The 19,042-nt window shown below is 37.9% G+C and overlaps 1 protein-coding gene across 1 annotated transcript in view; it reads left to right on the top strand.

Annotated features, from left to right (window-relative positions):
- The window catches only part of LOC149086482 (synaptotagmin-15-like), a 74,628-nt gene that overhangs the window by 39,592 nt on the left and 15,994 nt on the right, over positions 1-19,042 (top strand). Inside the window, exons 2-3 of the mRNA XM_089255884.1 lie at positions 2,943-3,123; positions 13,756-13,907. Coding sequence (XP_089112010.1) covers positions 2,943-3,123; positions 13,756-13,907 — 333 coding nt within the window. The remainder of the gene's footprint in view (positions 1-2,942; positions 3,124-13,755; positions 13,908-19,042) is intronic.

Below are 19,042 nucleotides of genomic sequence, written 5' to 3'. Positions count from 1 at the left end.
AAAATTCACGTGTTCAGAGATTTATAAAATCGCACCAAATTGGGGCAATCGGAAATATAAGTCAAGGTAACAAATATGCTAAGCAAGATTTCATCACTTTATAGATTTGAGAGAAAAAAAGAAAACTGTGTATTTTACCCTTAATAAACATTTTAGCTAATTAAAAATCCACTCTAATTAATTTAATGACTGTGCTTGTGTATTGTTTCAAATAAAAATATGCTAACAGCCTCCATTGATATACATATTGGTCAAAAGAGAAAAAAAAGCAATACTTTTTCTATGGGGGTGAACCGTGGAGGGTTAATGTGATCCAACGGTGCGTATATTGTCCTGCAAACCCTATGAAGTTTCGGAGAATGGTCCGTTACATTCTTGTTTCTGATATGTTATTCCCTTTATAGAGTTAGTTCTTTGACGATGCATCGCTCTTTCAATTTCTTTGCAGCCTCTAATATCCATTAAAGAAGTTAGTTAATGAACTAATGAATGCGGAAATAACTCGGTGGGTGGGAGGGCGGCCGTTTTATGAATCAAGGCGATCTTAAATGTTCCTTTCATCTTTACAAAAGGAAAGGAAAAAAAGATCTCATCAATCATTGATTTTTATTTCCTCCTTAATCTCTTTCTGCGTCTTTATTAATCTTTACGACGATGTTGGGGAAAATTATTTTCCCCGTGTCTATATATATGTCTTTATTTCCATCCCAGCCATCCATTCGTTACCCCCCCCCCCCCCACCCCACCCCACTTATACATACTTTCTTTATTAATTAAATTCCCAGATATCAGCAAATATTTCGAAATTCACCGCGCAATATATCTCTGGATTCCTCGACATTTTCGTCGAGCTTGGCGCAAAATACAGACGAGACAGAAGGGAGTGGGGGGGGGGGGGGATTGTACTGATCCGGATTTTTTGTGACATTTCTGATTGGAAGCTAAAGATTCTTTCAAACGAACACCGAAAGCAAATAAGAGCATTCGAAAGTGATGTCGCCATCAAAATAGAAAGAAAAAGATGGAAAACTACTTTCCCGGTACCCAATCATCTTTTTGAACCTGTTAAATGGTAAGTTAAGGATTAATGATAATGATAATGTTAAGGATTCGTAGGAATGCAATCGCTGTTAAATATAGGATGGGGGAAAAAAGCCTACGACAAACCTTAAAAACTGGAACAGTATCTATTACGTTGCTTTTCATAGACAGATTGTCCCATAAATCCGTAAACAGTTTAAAAATTCAAAAAAAAAAGAAATTGAAGAAATATGATTTGAATGCGGTTTGCGAAAAGTTATTCGCACAAAGAGGAATTTTTTCTTTGGAACAGAAGGAAAAACAGTTGAAATTTTTGTCGATGGAAGGCGCTGCACGAAACAAATAGCAAAATTTTGAACCTGAACCTTTCTTGAATCTTTGTGTGTTCGAAACGGGCGTGAAGCTTCAGTCGGCGATTTCTTTTGGTTTTCTTTGGTTTCTTTCTTATTGGTTTTCTGTGGTTCCCAACTGCGAGAGGCGAATGCGAGCCGATTCCCTCGTTAAAAAGTCTCGCCACAGAGAGCAATAGGCCTACAACAGTACAATTATTGTCATTGCACTTCACTCATAGTTAGAAAAATTTATGGCAGATGGCAGCACTTCACATAAGAAGTATCACACGGAAACAAACTTCACGTTAGGCTCACAACAAGTACATGCACATTCCGGCACGTACCAATTCGTTAGAAATTCCGTAGAGGAATGTGTACAAGACGCATGTATAGTTAAGTAGTTGTCGGCGATTTGGGGCTGACGTAAAACCTTTTCGCCAATAGTTCTTTATGTACCAATAAGAAGATCACAATGAATGTTATGTAGCGCCGGTAACAGGAAAATTCAGAAACGAGCCGGGAATCTTGCATTTTGTATTTTATAGGATTCTGATTTAAATATTTCCAGATTTGCCTTCCTGCCTCCTCTATCGACAAAAATCCAAATTAGATTTTTTTCTGTACAAAAAATTATCCCACTTCGTGAGAATAACTTTTTCGCAAACGGCATTCTTATGTACACACATGCACGTATTCCTTCAATTCTTATGAATTTTTAGACTGTTAATGAATTTATGGGACACCTCGTGCTTTTGCTTCATACTGAGAATAAGGTTGAAAAAATTGAAATATAAATGCAGCCTAAAATCGCATTGTCTGTCCATGAGCGAGCACACGAGTTTCATTCAAATGCTGTAAATTGCACCTTTCTCATGAGCTCAGAATGAACCCATTAACATAATGGTACTGGAATTTCTGTCATTCACTTAACATTTCAAACGACATTTGCTTCACGAGTTGTAAAGGCGTATCATAATTTTGTATTGGTGTGTACATTCATATTTTGCGAAGAATTTGTGACCCAAAACAATACAATTGTCATTAGTTCCGAATTCGAAACTATTCGAGGGCAAACCGTTTCTGTATTGGTGAAATACGAAACTTTAATTACATTCCATTACGAGATACTTCAACGACGTTTCGTCGTAAGAAAATAGATTTTCAACCCGTTTCGCTCTTGACATTAACTGTTTGAATCGTATCGAAGAACATTAATATGTGGAAGATTTTCAAGCTAAATGGACGATTAGATATTGGAACGATCAAGTCCGAGCGAGGAATAATGGAAATCCCGTTTCCATCATCCCATTCCTCCGTGAATTTGTCGTGACCTCTTTACCCACGAGCAATAGCGGAGAAAATTGAATAAGCGCGTTTGTGGAATCACGGATTCATTTAATGTGATGACTTCCGCCTGACAGTTCGGAGCACTCTGCTTTACGAGCACCGAGATAATACGTAGCTTCGAGTGAATAGTGAACTTACAATAATGTCCCTCTGCAATATTGACATGTTTGCTTTAATATTGTCTCTTACGCGAGCCGGTCTTTTTTTTGTTTTGTTTTGCAGATGAAACCAGGAATATTACTTTGATGGCCGGAGGCGTAGCATTGCTTCTGTTGCTTCCCTTGATATACACGATGTATCGTTGCCGAAAGCGAAATAACCAGATTTACGAAGACATCACGGATGGTTGCAATGTCAAGAAGAGACCGTCTCGCTGCTCTCAAGCATCCATACACAGCTGCAAGTAAGAAACAACTAATACACTCGTTACCAAACAAATATACACGGATAGGAAAGCACGCATAAAGGGAAACTTAATGCTATACTGTAAAAAGATTAACATGTTTCAAGCAGATACGCAAATTATTTAAGATGAGATGTGACTGGACGATCAGGTTTGCCACCAGGGGATGTAGATAGATAAACAGATAGAACCACTCACAACCCCGGACTGATGCGGAGCAACTTACTTCCGTTACCTCAAAAGAGGCAGGGTTGTTTCGGAAAACGTTAGCAAAGATTTATAGTAGTGGTCCCCTTGCCCCGTGTTTTCAAGTATCAAATCACTCGCTTCGTTCTCCCCATGAATAGAGCTATGAAGTCGATGGACTTTTGAAATGGCATGTGACCGAAAATGGATAGCTGAACCCAATGACCAGAGAGAAACTTCACGTGCGTCCAGTGGCATATTTAGGACTGGAGACCGCGCCTAATATTTAAAAAGAAGTGGGGAGAAGACTTGTGGGGCAGGTAAGAAGAAGTTAGCATGTTGAGGTGGGAGAGATTCGAGAATGATCTAAATACACAATATATACAAAATATATGCAGCGCCTCCACTGTGACGGGAAACAAAGCCTCCGTCCACAGTGCTGGGCAGTTTTGCTTCCCTTTCTTTTTACAGAATATGCAATATGCACATACACGTGAAAGCAAAAGACTAAAACCGCTCCGTAAAATTTTAAAGGGTAGACGCTATTTGTCTACACTGTCAGTCGGTGTCACGGTAATTTATGAGCTGCTGTGCTGTCATGTGAGCTTTGTGTTGGACTCACACTGTAAGGATCCAGGTTTGAACCATCGTTGGCGGCACAGTGCTGGTCGGCTTAGGTACGTTGGTTTTCTGCGGTTTTTTGAACTTTGAGGTGAGAATACGAGGCGGTCTTTCATTGGAAAAAATCTCTCCACAGAGAGCGGGTACACCGTCAACACGATACTTACATGAAAAGAAAACTCAGCAACTTGTCGTTTTTAATTCTAAATATAAAAGACAGATGATAGCATGAGTATAACACGAAATAAGCACTCTGACAACATAAATACGTTAAGAGTGCCACACATACACTCAGAACACCCGTTCTCTCCAGCATGTACCGATTCGTTAGAAATTCTGCAGAGAAATATTTATGAGGTGCATGTACAGTTGAGTAGTAGTGGTAGTTCATCTGTTGTTTGAATATTAGATCAGATTGTTGATATGACCAGTGGGTGACTGAGGGTACGAACACGGGGTCACCGTTTGGTTTTCTGTGGTATTACAACTTCGAATAGCAAATCTGACAAGCTCTTGCTTTCAAAAAGGTAACGCCGCTTCACGAGCGTAACTTTCTATCCTTGGTATCGAAAAGTGCCCTCCGTGTATGAACAGAAATATCTCAGATGTTATTCTTCTTAATTTTTATTTTTTAAATTCAGTTTATTGTTAAAAAATGTTTTCTTGTGTATTGTAATTGCATAATTTGCATTTTATATATTATTTAATTTTTTGATATTCTGTTGTAAATGTTCTCAGAGTAAGATCAACTATCGTAGATCTTCTGCCACCACAACCGGAGTGAGGCTTCCAGTCATTGAAGCGGAAATCCTTGTAGGCAAGTGTTATAGAGGAACGTCCGGACATAGGCCTCTGTTTCCCTATTGCGAGGTTGGGTTTGCGCTATAGTTGGACCATTTTGCCGTAAGCCTATAGGAGACGGCTGCACAACTTTTCGGATGTACTCCAAATTTCGATAAGTTCATAAATGGGTACACACTTTAGAGCCATGAGCTGAATATCGCAGAGTAGATAGTTCTAGCGTAAATGTCTCGGAAATAGGAGAATATTTTGGTAAAAAGCGAGAGTGTGCTCTTCAAGTAGTGGGAGCCGTATAAGTTCGTGTCATGTATGTTTGTGAACAGAAGTAGAAAACTATTCAACCAATCGCAGGGCTTTCGCATTTGCATTAGCAGGGAAAAAACAGCTCTAAATGCGGAAAAACCGTTTTACCCGCATTTAACGCTGCTTTTTTCCAACTTTCCTCCGTTTTCCGAATTCGAATATCTCAGTGAATATTGCACTTAGAAACATAGATTTTTTTTTTCACACCAGGAGGGACAGGGCAACAACTTGCTAATTAGATTTTGGGCACACGGGGACTGTATAAAAGGTTTTTTTTAATTTTAATAATTATACAATCCCTTGCAACATGAATGACGAATCTGATTTCTACACATTATTTGGATCCTTTTTCTAATTATAGGTATACGTCTAGAATCAACGGTTCACCAGTAAAATGACATACCCCCCTCCCCCCGTTTACCATGCACCATGCATATATATATTTGTCGTATATACACGTGTCACATTTCTTCCGAACGAGTTTCTCGGTGTTGATTCCAGCGCCGAACGAACAACGACCGTGGAGTTGGTTCGTTCATGATTAATATGTGCATTACGCGCTCGTCTATGAAATATAGAATAAACCTTTGTCCGAACATTGAATTTATATTGCAGTCATGCGAGTAATGAAATGCATCGGACGAAATAATAATGAGCAAGCTTTCTCACAAAATGTATAGGATGTGATGAAATTCGGTTCAGTTCACGAAACGTACCCTTTGTTAACGAGTGAGAACGAGCATAACGCGAATGGCTTCCGCAAATTTGACATTCAGACGGAGTAAAGTATACATTGATAACCATTGATGATCAATAAAATTTGAAAACAACTGAAAATAGGTTCTCCTCGATCCCATACCAAGTTCTCGATATAAAGATACTTTGTGGACCACGAAAAAATATCGTTGTTGATTATCATTATATCGAGAAGCAGTACTAGTTTATTTTTAGACCAGTGGCAGCGGCTCCAAAATACATTTAGTCGTTGACCCTCCCCCGGAAAACTTTGCCAGCCATCGATCCCGATCCCCCACCTTTTAGTCGTGGATCCCAAGGGAATTTTTATTTTTTTATCCGCCCCCATATACAGCAGCAGAAATTACAGCGATCTGTCAGCGAGAATGTTCTCGGAAAATGGGGGACATTCTATCCTATATAAATAAATGCGATACGATAGCATTTCCATCTACTGGACTTAAAAAACTAAAATAACGTTTCATACACCTATTGAGAGATGTCATTACAAATACAATTTTTGTCAAAAATCATAACAATATTACTACTGCAGTTTACTAACGTTGCAAAGGTGCTTTTGAGCTTAAATTGAATTAAAACTTTTCTTTTAAAAGCAATTTATTTATATTATTCTTTTTTTCAACTTGGTATTAATTTTTTTTTATAATTGGACCGTGGGTCCCTGGTGGTACGGGGCGGGGGTGAGCCCAATTAGGAACCGCTGTATTAGACTGTAAACATTTCCGAACAAGACATGAAAAAGCACCGTTGTAGAGGGATTCATCGTTGTAGCGAGGTTTCACTGTATATAAAGAAGTGGTTTTCTTTTAGGTCAACAGCAAGGACTATGGAATTATGGATTGCGGAATTGTGAAAAAAAAGCATTATCCTTGTATAATTTCTCGTTTTTTTCGCAGATGCTCAAGAAAATACAATTAAAAAAAAACTAAAAAGTGGGAGGGGGCAAAAAAAAGCTTCAGCGCATTTCTGAACTATAAGATTATTATAAGATATCGGTAGTAGTTTTTTGTGGGGTCAAGGGAATTAATAACGCTTGAGGATCGATTGATGCGTCCTGCCTGTGAACTTCACTCCCACGCACGTGCCTTCATTCTCAGAGGAGAGGCTCTTTTTTACTTTTCTTTAACGCCCTTGTGTTTTTGCCGCAAAACCAACACCATCTATGGCAGATATGGCAGATATAGGCCATCTATGGCTTTGGTAAGCATCTCGAGAGCAAGCAGATAAAAGCATTATTAGTGTTACAGTTTTTTGTTGCTTTCAGCGCTGCTCTGGTTTTAGAAAATGAAAAGATTTCGGAAAAATATACATCAAACAAAAAGGTCGGGAACCACTGGTCTATTGCATCCTATTAACCGGAGTGCGCAACCTCCGGCCCGCCTAGCGGTTGTACCCGGCCCGTAGAAGCTACTCCGGTAGAAAACTACCAATAGTAAAAGACAGCCCGTATTTTCTTCATTAAAATACGGGAATACGGGATCCATACGGGACATCGCCAATTATTGCTAAAAAAATTCAAAAGAAAATGAAGTTGATAATTATAACCAAAAAAATTGCCAATTATACCCGAAATTTTTTTTTTCGATGGTGAGCAAAGGTGGTAATTATTATACCTTTAATATTTCTGAAAAACCACCAACGGCTGGAAATAGAGGGTTACTGCAAATTGCAATTAGGGATTATATATATATATATATAACGTTTCCCTTGTTTTTCTTTAATTCCAGGAATGTCCCGGGATTTGGATATCGTTAACATTTGAGCAATTTAAGTAAATTTAAAGGCATTTAGTAACAGGTAAAATATTAATATCAAAAATGTTTTAAAATATTTAAAGTTTATTAATTAATATCACCAATAATTATACGATTAATTAGTTTGTTATTAAAAAATTTAAAATTACAAATAAATTGATTAATAGAGAAATAATTAGATTTTTCTCTTCTGATCGAAGGTTTGACTACAAAAAAGGTTAATGTATCTGGGAGGGGGGTTAATGTATCTCGCGGATTGCCAATAATATTTTAAGCCTAAAATATTATTCAGTAATATTATTGAGGGCATAATAATATAATAATTATTGTGATTTACTTACCCTTTTCAAACAAGCGAGATATCTCGTTAATGCTTCCTACAGGGTTAATAAATGAATCCAAACCAATGAAAAAAGGGCAACTTATTTACTATGGATTTCCACTGTTCGACAAATTACTGGAAATTTTTTTCAACATTACAAAACATCTGGGCTTGTCAGTGCGAAAACAAGAAGAGAGAAATCTCGTCAATGTCACCTAAAGTGTTAAATATATTGTTGTAATTCATTAATTTAATAATGTGTCTTATTAATAAGATCAATTTTATTCAAAATATATCGATTGCTTCTAAAATGAACGTTTCCAGTGATAAAATTTTTTGTCAGGCACGTTCATTACAGAAATGTAATCTGGTTCATCTTTGTTCATCTTCCAGGATCTCGAGAAATTTCCGAATGCATTTTTTAGGTGCGGGATCCGGGAACAGATACTCTGGTTGCAATGGATTAAAATGCAATTCTTCAAAAAGAAAAGAAAAAGAAAACATATGTGTGTGTGTTACTGCTAAACCCTGAAGTGCGGACGATTCTCGACGGGTCTGTACACTTCGCGAATTGTCCAAGAGTTTTGGTCAAAGTCCGAATTGCAGAAATCATTCGGACTTTGGCTGGCCATTTCGCGAAGTGATCGGAGACCCCCGGCCAAAGCTCGATGTGCTGATATAAGACGGTCCGCGGTAGGAGCCAAATTAATTTTTAATCGCAGACGTGTGATACATGTCTATATACGGCAGCTGTATTGGATTAGCTCCATGTGACGAAAGGGGAAAAAGTCAAATTTGAGAGGAAAAACTATAAAACATTATATAAACATGTGATTTTTTTGCCAAATTTTGGGGAGAAAATATGATTAACGCATCGTGACTGCGTTCTGATGGGTTGACATGACTAACGTGGACATAATTATCACGAAAAAATATGCCAACTTCACAATGATCCCGAATCATGTCTTTTGCTATCGGACTTTGGCCAGGGATCACTGCCCACTTCGCAAACTGGCCGGCCAATGTCCAAAATTCGGACAATCTGAGAATTTTATAACATTTCTCAGCCACCTCGTTGGGCATTTCGCCTGTTGTGGCGTTGTATTTGTATTTGTATAATAATATCCCTGGAGTTCAAGCTGAATTTTTAAACTGGATCATAACGAGAAAAAAAAAATTCCAATAAAATTTCTTTGGAATCTCTTCAAGTCCAAAAAAAAAGTTACAGTAGCAATAGCACTAGCAAGAGACGAAAGTTAATTTTCAAAGCTGTATAAGCCACGGCTGCATTACGGGAAAATAAATAATATTATATAATTGACTCCGTGGATTGAAATTGTGTTTATAGCTTTCTTAGTTGACGCTATAAGATGGAAAGTTCATGAATTGTCCACCAGGGGACGTTTTCTTTGCTGTGATCTGGTAGTGCGTTGCCATTTATTCTACCTAGGTTCCATCGCTCCATCTCTATCCGTTCACGAGTTATGAACGTTTCGTAGTTTCACGTATAGGGATCATATATGCGCAGCCTCTTACAATCATTTCCTACCTCTCGCAATCAATTTAGGATGCCCAAGATCGAAAAGGATAAATGTTCTACAGCGTGGAAAATTCCACATAAACATGAATAACTCTTGAAATATGACCGATAGAGTGGTGTTGTGGTATAGTAATGTGGGTAGCCATAGGACTAGATAAAACTCTACCTGGTGAAAAATTTGAGAACTTTTCTACAGTATCTTCTAATCCGTGGAAATAAAAATCAAATCTTAAACTACGGTGAAAAGGTAGTATGTAGAGTTAGTGTCTCAGCATATGGAAATTTAAAAAATGCGTATACATAAAGTCATCGGGAAAGAAAAACCAAACAAATGTTAGTAGATCCTTTTACTGCTTATGCATGAAAAAGCACTGGGGATTTTCTATTAGTAAAAAAATAACGTTTTTTATCTTCGTCCAGAAACAGGAGAAGAAATTGAATATATATAGTAGCATCCAGGAAGTCTCTTTCTTAGATGCGATGTAATGCTAGTTGCTGAGAAAAATAACATCTCTATTGTTGCCGCCTTGGAGGCCTATTGCCGAGTTAAAAGAGGCTACTAGGCTACTGAGTGTTACAATAAGGAAAGAAGTATTTGCGTCTCTGTGGTACATTGATTAGTACGCTTACCCGGAATGCAAGAAGACCAGGGTTCGATTTCCGGTGAAAACAAAAAAACTTTTCTTTCCAAAGTTCATTTCAGCATCTTTAATAGCCAAAAAATCTGTTTCTTTGTTGTGCTGCACTGTGCTAAGTTGCTAAGAAAATAGCATCTCTCTCTCTCTTAAACAATTTTTTTCCTTCATTTACAAAATTCAATTTTTATGCTTATTTCTCATTACATGTACGAAGACATAGAGTAGTACATAGGTAACAGCACACACGACATTTTACTGGCGAACCGTTAATCCTAGAAAAAAGTGTCCAAATAACGTGGAAACTCGTATACGTCATTCCCATGTTGCATACGGTTGTATAATTATTGAAATATATGGAAGTTAACTTTTTATACGGACACTCTGTCCTCAGAAACCCAGAAAGCTGTTGCCTTGTCTTTCCTGATGGCAACAAAAAACATTCCACGTTTCTAAGTGCAATATTCGCTGAGATATTCGAATTCGAAAAATGGAGGAAAGTTGGGAAAAAACAGCATTATATAAATGCGGTATCAACATTATTAAAAGCGGGTAAACCGTTTCACCCGCATTTAATTTGGGCAATCATCCGTAAGATTAAAAAAAAACACTACCGCACAAAAAATTCTGAAATTTTGCGGAGATGTTTAGGCCAGGATTACACTATAAAAGTTTTAGAAAAGTACGTTTACAAAACTTTTATAGTGTAATTCCGGCCTTAGTGTAATGAAACTGTGATTTCGAAATTGACGAATGGGGAGTATTTGTTTAGAAATGTTGAATTTTTAGATTTTTTTTTGAAATACTTATATATTTTTTCAAGCTTTTCTTGAAAATGCATAAAATGAATAGTTAGACATCCAAGTTCGTGGTTCATTTCACTAAGGCCGGGATTACACTATAGAAGTTTTACAAAGTTCATTTATAAAACTTGAAAAATGCAACCAATGAGCGCATCGGTTACTCTTGAGCGAGTGAAACCAACAGGCTTATTGGTTGTTCTTTTCAAGTTTTGTAAAATAAATTTTATAGTGTGATCCTGGCCAAATTTATGTCGAATAAACATTTCTGCAAAATTTCAGAGTTTTTGGTGCAGCAGCTTCTTTTTTTTAAAAATCTTTTGGATGAACCTAAAAATTGCAATCTGAGAAAATTTTAGTTCAAGAAGTGTTTTTTTTTTTCTTTTCATCATGTCATAATTTAATAAATAAATCCCAAATTTCGATGGGTTCATACACGGGTACACACTTTAGAGCCATGAGCTGAATATAGCAGAGTTCTACCGTAAATGTCTCGGAAATAGGAGAACATTCAAGTAGTGGCAGCCGTATAAATTCGTGTCATGTATGTTTGTAAACAGAAGCAGAAAACTATTCAACCAATCGCAGGGCTTTCGCATTTGCATTAGCAGGGCAAAAAACAGCTCTAAATGCGGAAAAACCGTTTTACCTGTATTTAACGCTGCTTTTTCCCACTTTTCCTCCGTTTTCCGAATTCGAATATCTCAGTGAGTATTGTACTTCAACATGAACTGAAATATAGTTATTTTATATATTACTTCTTTTATCTTGAAGGAGCAAATTTACCGAGTGACACGAAATTTTTTATATTTCATTTGCAATTGAATGAAATATTTTCTAAAATCATTATTGCAAAATCGACTTCAGGGATCGCGGCACCCCGTAAGCATGTTATTCTGTATAGGCTATATCAGCCATTTTGCAACATTTCTGGGATGGACCGGACTCCTGGTCCGTCCCTCTTGCTATGTCCTTGCTAGAACGGGTTTGAAGGAATTGATTTTTTGCAGATGGCAATAAAAATATGTTTAGTCCCACGCTTGCCGCATGTCTAATTTATATGATGCATATGCGAACCCTCTCACCTATTTCTTCAGTTCCTGATCCATTTATTCGTGGGAATAATAAATGTTGTTTCTCTCGAAGAAAAAATCGCTCTCACACACATAGTACCGTTTGATGCATAACATCAATCAATGGCTCACGTAAAGATCCTGTCACGCAGACGTATGTCAGTGATGGATAATGTGCTTCCGGAACTTGTTCTTGCCGGAAAATGATTGGACACCGGGTTGCGTCCATGTGTAATCATTATAAACACTACATCCTCACATCGAATTTCACGGAAAATTCATCTTTCTGTCAGAATCATTTTTTTTCTTTTCGCGTTGAAACATGCGGAGAATAGCGAATGTTCTGAGATGGCTATCCAAATGGAATTTAACAGTTATCAGCTCGAGATTTTTCAATGCCATTCCTTTTTCAGTTTTCGAACTCAGCATAACAAACACGTAGTTTTTACGACATGTATTTTTTGGGATTTTATACTTATACAAATAAATTCATTCATACACTAAATGCAGGGTGTTTCAGAAAGAACTGCTTAGCTTTGAAATGACATTACTTGGAAGCAGTGATAGATGGAAAGATGAAACGTATATATATTTTCTCGTTTAACCTCTTCAGACCTGAGCCAAAACTGGCTGTCAACATTTTTTTCGATTGATTTGTGTTTATTATACGTCAAAATGACGTTTAAACAGAAATTTTTCCTAAAAATTAATTAATTAATTAGGGTCTTATATCTTTACCAGAACCATTTGAGTTAAGCACACGCATGTGTACCTCAGGCCTTAACTTGAAAAAAAGAATCATTAAAGCCATTTAAAACCATTAAAAATGAAGGTAAACAAATAGTATGTGTACCTCTGAAGCGAAGAGGTTACTGGACATGCCTGGAATTTCAATTAAGCCGGTTTGTTTAATTAGATAAAATTTTGGCTAATAGATGACACTACAATCTCGGTGCAATATCTTTTGAATAGTGGGTGATATTGTTCTACGCTAACATGGGAGAAATCACAAGAAAAAGAAGAAAAAGAAATGGATTCGAAATGGTCGCCTTGCTTAGCAGCGACATAACAAAAGTAAAGAGTGGAGTTTGTAGCCTTTTTCCGGAAATGAATGCGTATGGCTCACAGATTAAGGGCAAAAACTGATTCAGTTTTTGAAGACTCTTACTGTTAACAATCACTTCCAAATGGCCCCATTCAAAGGAGTCGTGATAAGAAACGACCGTGTAACCATCTATAAGTAACAATTGTAATCAATTTTTAAACCGGTATATTTCAAATGTCAGGCCTGCCCATCAAACGCATCGCTTGTTTAATCGTTCTGTTTGCCAATGCTTCCAAGTTATGTCGTTTCAAAGTTGGGGAATCGTTTCTGGAACACTCCGTACATTATTTGGCAATATCACTGTATTACATACCAAAATGTTTTTCGTCTCACTTTTTATAGGATTATAACTTATCTCTTGAGTATATAAAATGCAAATATCTTCGCAATTTATTCGTTCTATAAATTTTGAGGTAAGAGGAAAAATCTGTTCCACACTCATCTTTTTCCCTCCCCCCCCCCCCTTCAATTTTCTAAATGCTAACAAATATATCAGTTTCTGAGAAATACATGTACTTCAATTATACGTCGTCCGAATTCGTTGCCAAATGCCTGTACGTAAAAGAAATTAATGGGAAAATATTTTGCCGCGTATATTCTCTATGAGCGAGATTCTCCAGGTGAAAGCGTGACGCGCGAAAGTAAACTTCGAGCTGATATGACTGTGAAATGAAAGAGAAATAAATGATATCCATTTTGATTAAAAATCTCGATCATTTACTTCTTTTGTTTGCAGCCAGAAAATGCCGATTGACTTCGTTTTGCCAAGTATCCCTCAGCAAACGTTTCCTGGCCTCACCAGCCCAGTCGCTACTGATACAGTATCTATAGCATCGAGTGAGTCATCCGACATGCCCTTATGGGCTAGGTTGGCTCTCCTAGAACCAGGTAAGTCTCACATGGGTAACAATACGTTAGATAGATATAATGCAAAAAAAAAAAAGATATGGTACTGTATATATATATATACAATGGCAGAACAATTTTGGTAATGTGATTTTTCATCAAATTATATACCGATTACCAGGAAGGATAAACTACGCATCGAATAATAAAAGGGCGATCGTGGTGAATACACTCTTACTACGAATAGGAGTCTGTACGAGGGAAGTATTGTATGTGTTTCTTTCCGGATGTCTCCGATATTAATGTCTAATGTTCGAGAAGTGCTGCCATCGATCTTCCAAGTTCGAAGTGAAAGTGGGAGATGCCTGAACTTTATTTATTTTTTTGTAAATTTCATGGTTGCCTGCGCTCTCTGTGAAGAGAACTTCTCACATACGCGCTTCAAGGTTGGTAAACCAATTTTAACCGGCGACCTCTGTGCCACCTGCTGGGATAGAACTCGGGCTCGTGATAGTCACGATGCCTTCGTGACTGCAGATTTGTCTGCACTCTACGGAGGGACTTTTTTACTGGGAGACCGATTAATCAAAAACCACAGAAGATACTCTTCAGCTGATCACAACTGTGCCGTCTGTGTAATCGCACCCGGACCCTAGCGATGCGAGGACATTACGATGTTCAAACTACCGCACAGCGTGAGACAGGTGGCACTGAGCACCGTTATACAAATTGATCCTTAAACTGAAAACCACTTGTTGACAAGTGGTTTCTGTCATGTCAGGACAAATTAACACTTTGTCATTTCTTTTCCCTTTTTTTTCATTTTATCCAAAACCTGTGTTGTGGCAGAATACGGTTGTTATGTACATAGTGTACTTTTATCGGTCGATTTTATGCAGTGTAGGGGGGAATCAGCCATCCGCAGCGTCGAAGAGCAAATAATCAACGCTGCTTTGTCATCACGTTCTATGTAGGGTTGCCCGTCAATACCAATCGATGAAGCTGTCAAAAATGTGAAAGGGTGAGTGCTTTTCGTGATTTTTGTTGTTTGAACGCATCTGAAACCTACTTACCGTCGATGTCGATATTTCACATTTTCCCAGCTACCACGAGGCTCATCCAACGCGGAAAATATAAACTGATGTTTCCACGATTCGCAGAGGCACCTCCGAATGTTCACCAAAATGAAAAGAACGGAAACGTGTTGCGTGTAAGCAAAGACTGGCTCCTGTAAAGACTTTTTTCCAGCTGTCATCATCTTCAAAGGTCGATGCCATCATATCAAATGCGATACATAAAACATAGTAAATTCCTAGCTTTTCTAAAACACACGTATGCATCACTACAAAAGTAAATACTGGACGATTTTCTATGGATTTTTCTCCGAGGAACTAAGATACGTTAGAGAAAAAATATGAGTACAGTAGAACCGCTTTTTCAACTGGCGGTCTATTAACCGCCTCGTTGTGGTGATCCAAGTTCGAACCCAAAGTGATGGTCGGCTGAAATTGATTTTTTCAGCGGTTTTCCTCTCCAACTTCAAGATTCAATACGAGCCGGTTTCAAATTTTGAAAAATCTCTCCTTAGAGAGCAGGCAAACCTTCCATACCATGCTTCCACAACATGAAAAATCTGAGACATTCGCCATTTTCACTTTAAAATATATGCACCAGTATAACATGGAACAAGCGTGACTCAGGCAACAACTTCTTCGCACCAGAGGTATACATATCATTACCTTCTTTTTTAACGGTTTTAATGGATTTAATGATTCTTTTTATCCAGTTAAGATTCGAGGTATGCATATACAGGTACCTAATTCAACTGGGCCTAGCAAAGACTAACCTATCCGAAACACAACGGGATTTATTTGATCATTTTTGTCACACCACGGTCATTTTCTGCACACGAGGGCTAATTACACCGGGACCTACAATTAATTGCCGATTCCGAACGGCAGCCTTTCTTTTTATACTCACCGACAGGCTGGTGCGCTAATCCCCTGGATGTGGGACTCCCTGCTGTAGCAATCTTTTTCCGTGGTCATGTTGTCGTTTCTGCTGTGTGCTCCTGTGTCAGGAAAGTTTCTGACAAGGACGGACCCTGGGTATCGAACTCGCGACACCTCCAAACATCCTTTGGTACTTTAGGTGAGTATCTTATCGACCTGGGCTACTGCGCCCACAGCGGGATTTAAAAAATGAATTTTACTTATTCAGTGCAATAACAATATAAATGTAGTTCATTATGAGCTTCTACCAAACACCGGAAATGCGTGAAAAGTAGAGATCGATTCATTTCACCGCATACCGTCTAAAATGTGTATTAAGGGGGGAGTGCTCTATGTTACTCAAAGCACCGGGCTCAAGATAGCCCCATTCTCCTTCATCTTGTAGTAACAAAATATTATACTAGTGTAAAATATGGCAGAAAATAATAATAATTTTGGAATAAAAAAGATTTAGAAAAATTATATAAAACAACAATAATAACATTGTGCTCCGAAAACCGTCACCAATTTGTCACACACTTGATGCCTCAATTGTCTTGAACATTGCACCTGAAACATAAACAATTGAATTACGCGTATTTACAAATATATATATGTTACTGCCAAAGCCCGAAGTGTGGCCGATTCACGACGGGACCGGCCACTTCGCGAATTGGCCAAGAGTTTTGGCTAAAGTCCGAATTGCAGAAATGATTCAGACTTTGGCCAGCCATTTCGCAAAGTGGCCGGAGAACCCCCTCCCCCCGGCCAAAGCTCGATGTGCTGATGTTAGGAGCAAAACCAATTTTTTTTAATCGCTAACGTGTGATTCATGTCTACATATAGCAGATGTATTGGATTACCTCCATGTGACGAGAGAGAAAAAAGTGAAATTTAAGAGAACAAAAACTAAAAAAAATAATTATATATAAACATATATAATTTTTTCTGTCAAATTTTAGAGAAAGAAAATGATTGCGGCATCGTGACAGCGGTTTGATGGGTTGGTATAACTTACGTGGACATAATTATCCAGTTCCGAACTGGCCGGCCAATATTTAATGAAATTCGCCAATTCACGGAGTGGCCGGTCCCGTCGCGAATTGGCCGCACTTTGGGCTTTGGTACAAACATATACACTCAAACGCACAAAGTTCTCGCAATTCGGACACATGATAGATATACAGTGTATGTTTTTAGGCCTTAGATCAGTGTTTCCCGACGTGGGCTGGAACGGTCTGGAGGGGCGATAGAAGCTATGGGTATAACATACGACCTTATGGGTTAGCTTGTGTTGGGGGCGATGAAAGAAAAACATTTCTGAAGAAGGGGGCGATGTGTGGAACAAAAAGTTTGGGTATGTTTCAGAAATTCGTGAGCGTCGTAATTCGAGATCTTCAGGTGTTCATGAGACAACTTGTCCCATTTCTCGAAATAACTCTTCACAAGGGTCTCGATATGCTCTTACATGGACGATGTCACCTATTCATATCGCCCATCAGGTCCCTTTGCTTTAACTGAAATTACTTTAACCACATCGCAAGCGGGCAAACTTTAATCTCAGTCCATCCTCATCCGACTGGAATTTCACTTGTTTTTCTCTGCTGCAGAGTTCTATCATTTTCCCCCGTTGTCGACTTATAGGGCAACTACCCCGTTTTCACATTTTTAAAACGGGGGGGGGGGGCGGAGGGTTGGAAATCGATCTTTTTGCTGCCTTTTGTCTCAGTCAAGTTATTTGAAGGTACATGCTGTGTGGGTGATAGATAGAAAATAGAGTATTTCTCTTTTGGGTTTGCACTGTATAAAGGGTGTCCTGTAAGTCCTGATTCAGCCTTTATCTCATCAACCCGTCGTCGTAAAGGAATGATTCCACTTTAAAAAATGCTCAAAATGTGTTCAAAAATTACTCTGTACCAGTTTTGAGAGTGAAAATACAGCGTGTCCCAAATAAAAAATAATCTAAATTTTTATACGCCCTCCTTGTTTTCCAGTTGTTGCTCCATCTCTCTTGTGGCGAACAATAAAAAAAATCCATGTTTTTAACTGAAATATTCGCTGAGATATTCGATTTCAAAAATCGGAGAAAAGACTTTCTTCGATAACTAACGGACAACGTTTCTTTCCCTCATTCAAGCTGTTCTTTCCCGACAGGGTGTCCGTATGGTTTTTGAATTCAAATATCTTAGTCAATACTGCACTTAGACACATGGGATTTTTGTGTTGGACTCAGAAGAGACAGGGCAACAACTTTCTGATTGGAAGTTTGAGAGCAGGAGGGGATATAATATTTTTTTTTCTAGAACACGGTATTTTCATTCTCAAAACAGATTCAGAGTAATTTCTGAACACATTTTGAGCATACTTCAAATTGGAACCTTACCTCTACAACGAATCGTTGATGAGTTAAAAACCGAATTAGGACTTACAGGACACCCTGTATATGCTACTTACACTTTATAATATACAGGGTGATCAGCGAATAAGCCCTTATTTCAAAATTAAATATCTCTACAACAAAGATCAATAGAATTATGCGGTAAACGGTACGTTTATCATTAAAACTGTAAGAATGTTGTACAGAAATCTCGAAAATTTAGTTTATTTTTTTAATTTTTTAAACTTAAAAAAAAAACAAAAAAAAACAAAACTGGAGATTTTGGGGTTCCGAAAATCCTCATTTGTGTGAAGAGAAACCACTGCATTCGCTCAAAGTTACTGCATGGACTGCGGTATGCGCCATGTGTGGTGACAAATTGTTCCAAAATTGTAACGTAACGTTCAGTAGTAATCGTTTCTCGCACGAAGAAGGGGCCGATAATGCCTCTGGCGCATACTGCAGCCCACGCAGTAACTTTAGGCGAATGCAGTGGTTTCTCTTCACACAAATGAGGATTTTCGGAACCCCAAAATCTCCAGTTTTTTTTTTTTTTTTTTAATTTTTAAAAATTAAAAAAAAAACTAAATTTTCGAAATTTCTGTACAACATTTTTACAGTTTTGCTAATAAACGCACCGTTTACCGCATAATTCTATTGATCTTTGTTGTAGAGATATTTAATTTTGAAATAAGGGCTTATTCGCTGATCACCCTGTATATATATATTATAAATATATATTGTGTAAAAACATATTGTGTAAGTTCTAATATCGTCCCGTACCTTTACAGGGTACAGTTTCTCATATT

Source organism: Pholcus phalangioides, unplaced genomic scaffold, assembly GCF_987345545.1.
Source record: "Pholcus phalangioides strain wild (caught in Gottingen) unplaced genomic scaffold, Ppha-v1.0 ptg000004l_1, whole genome shotgun sequence".
In the NCBI taxonomy this organism is placed as follows: domain Eukaryota; kingdom Metazoa; phylum Arthropoda; class Arachnida; order Araneae; family Pholcidae; genus Pholcus; species Pholcus phalangioides.
Note: the sequence above shows the minus strand (reverse complement) of the source record. Positions and strands in the feature narration are given on the sequence as shown.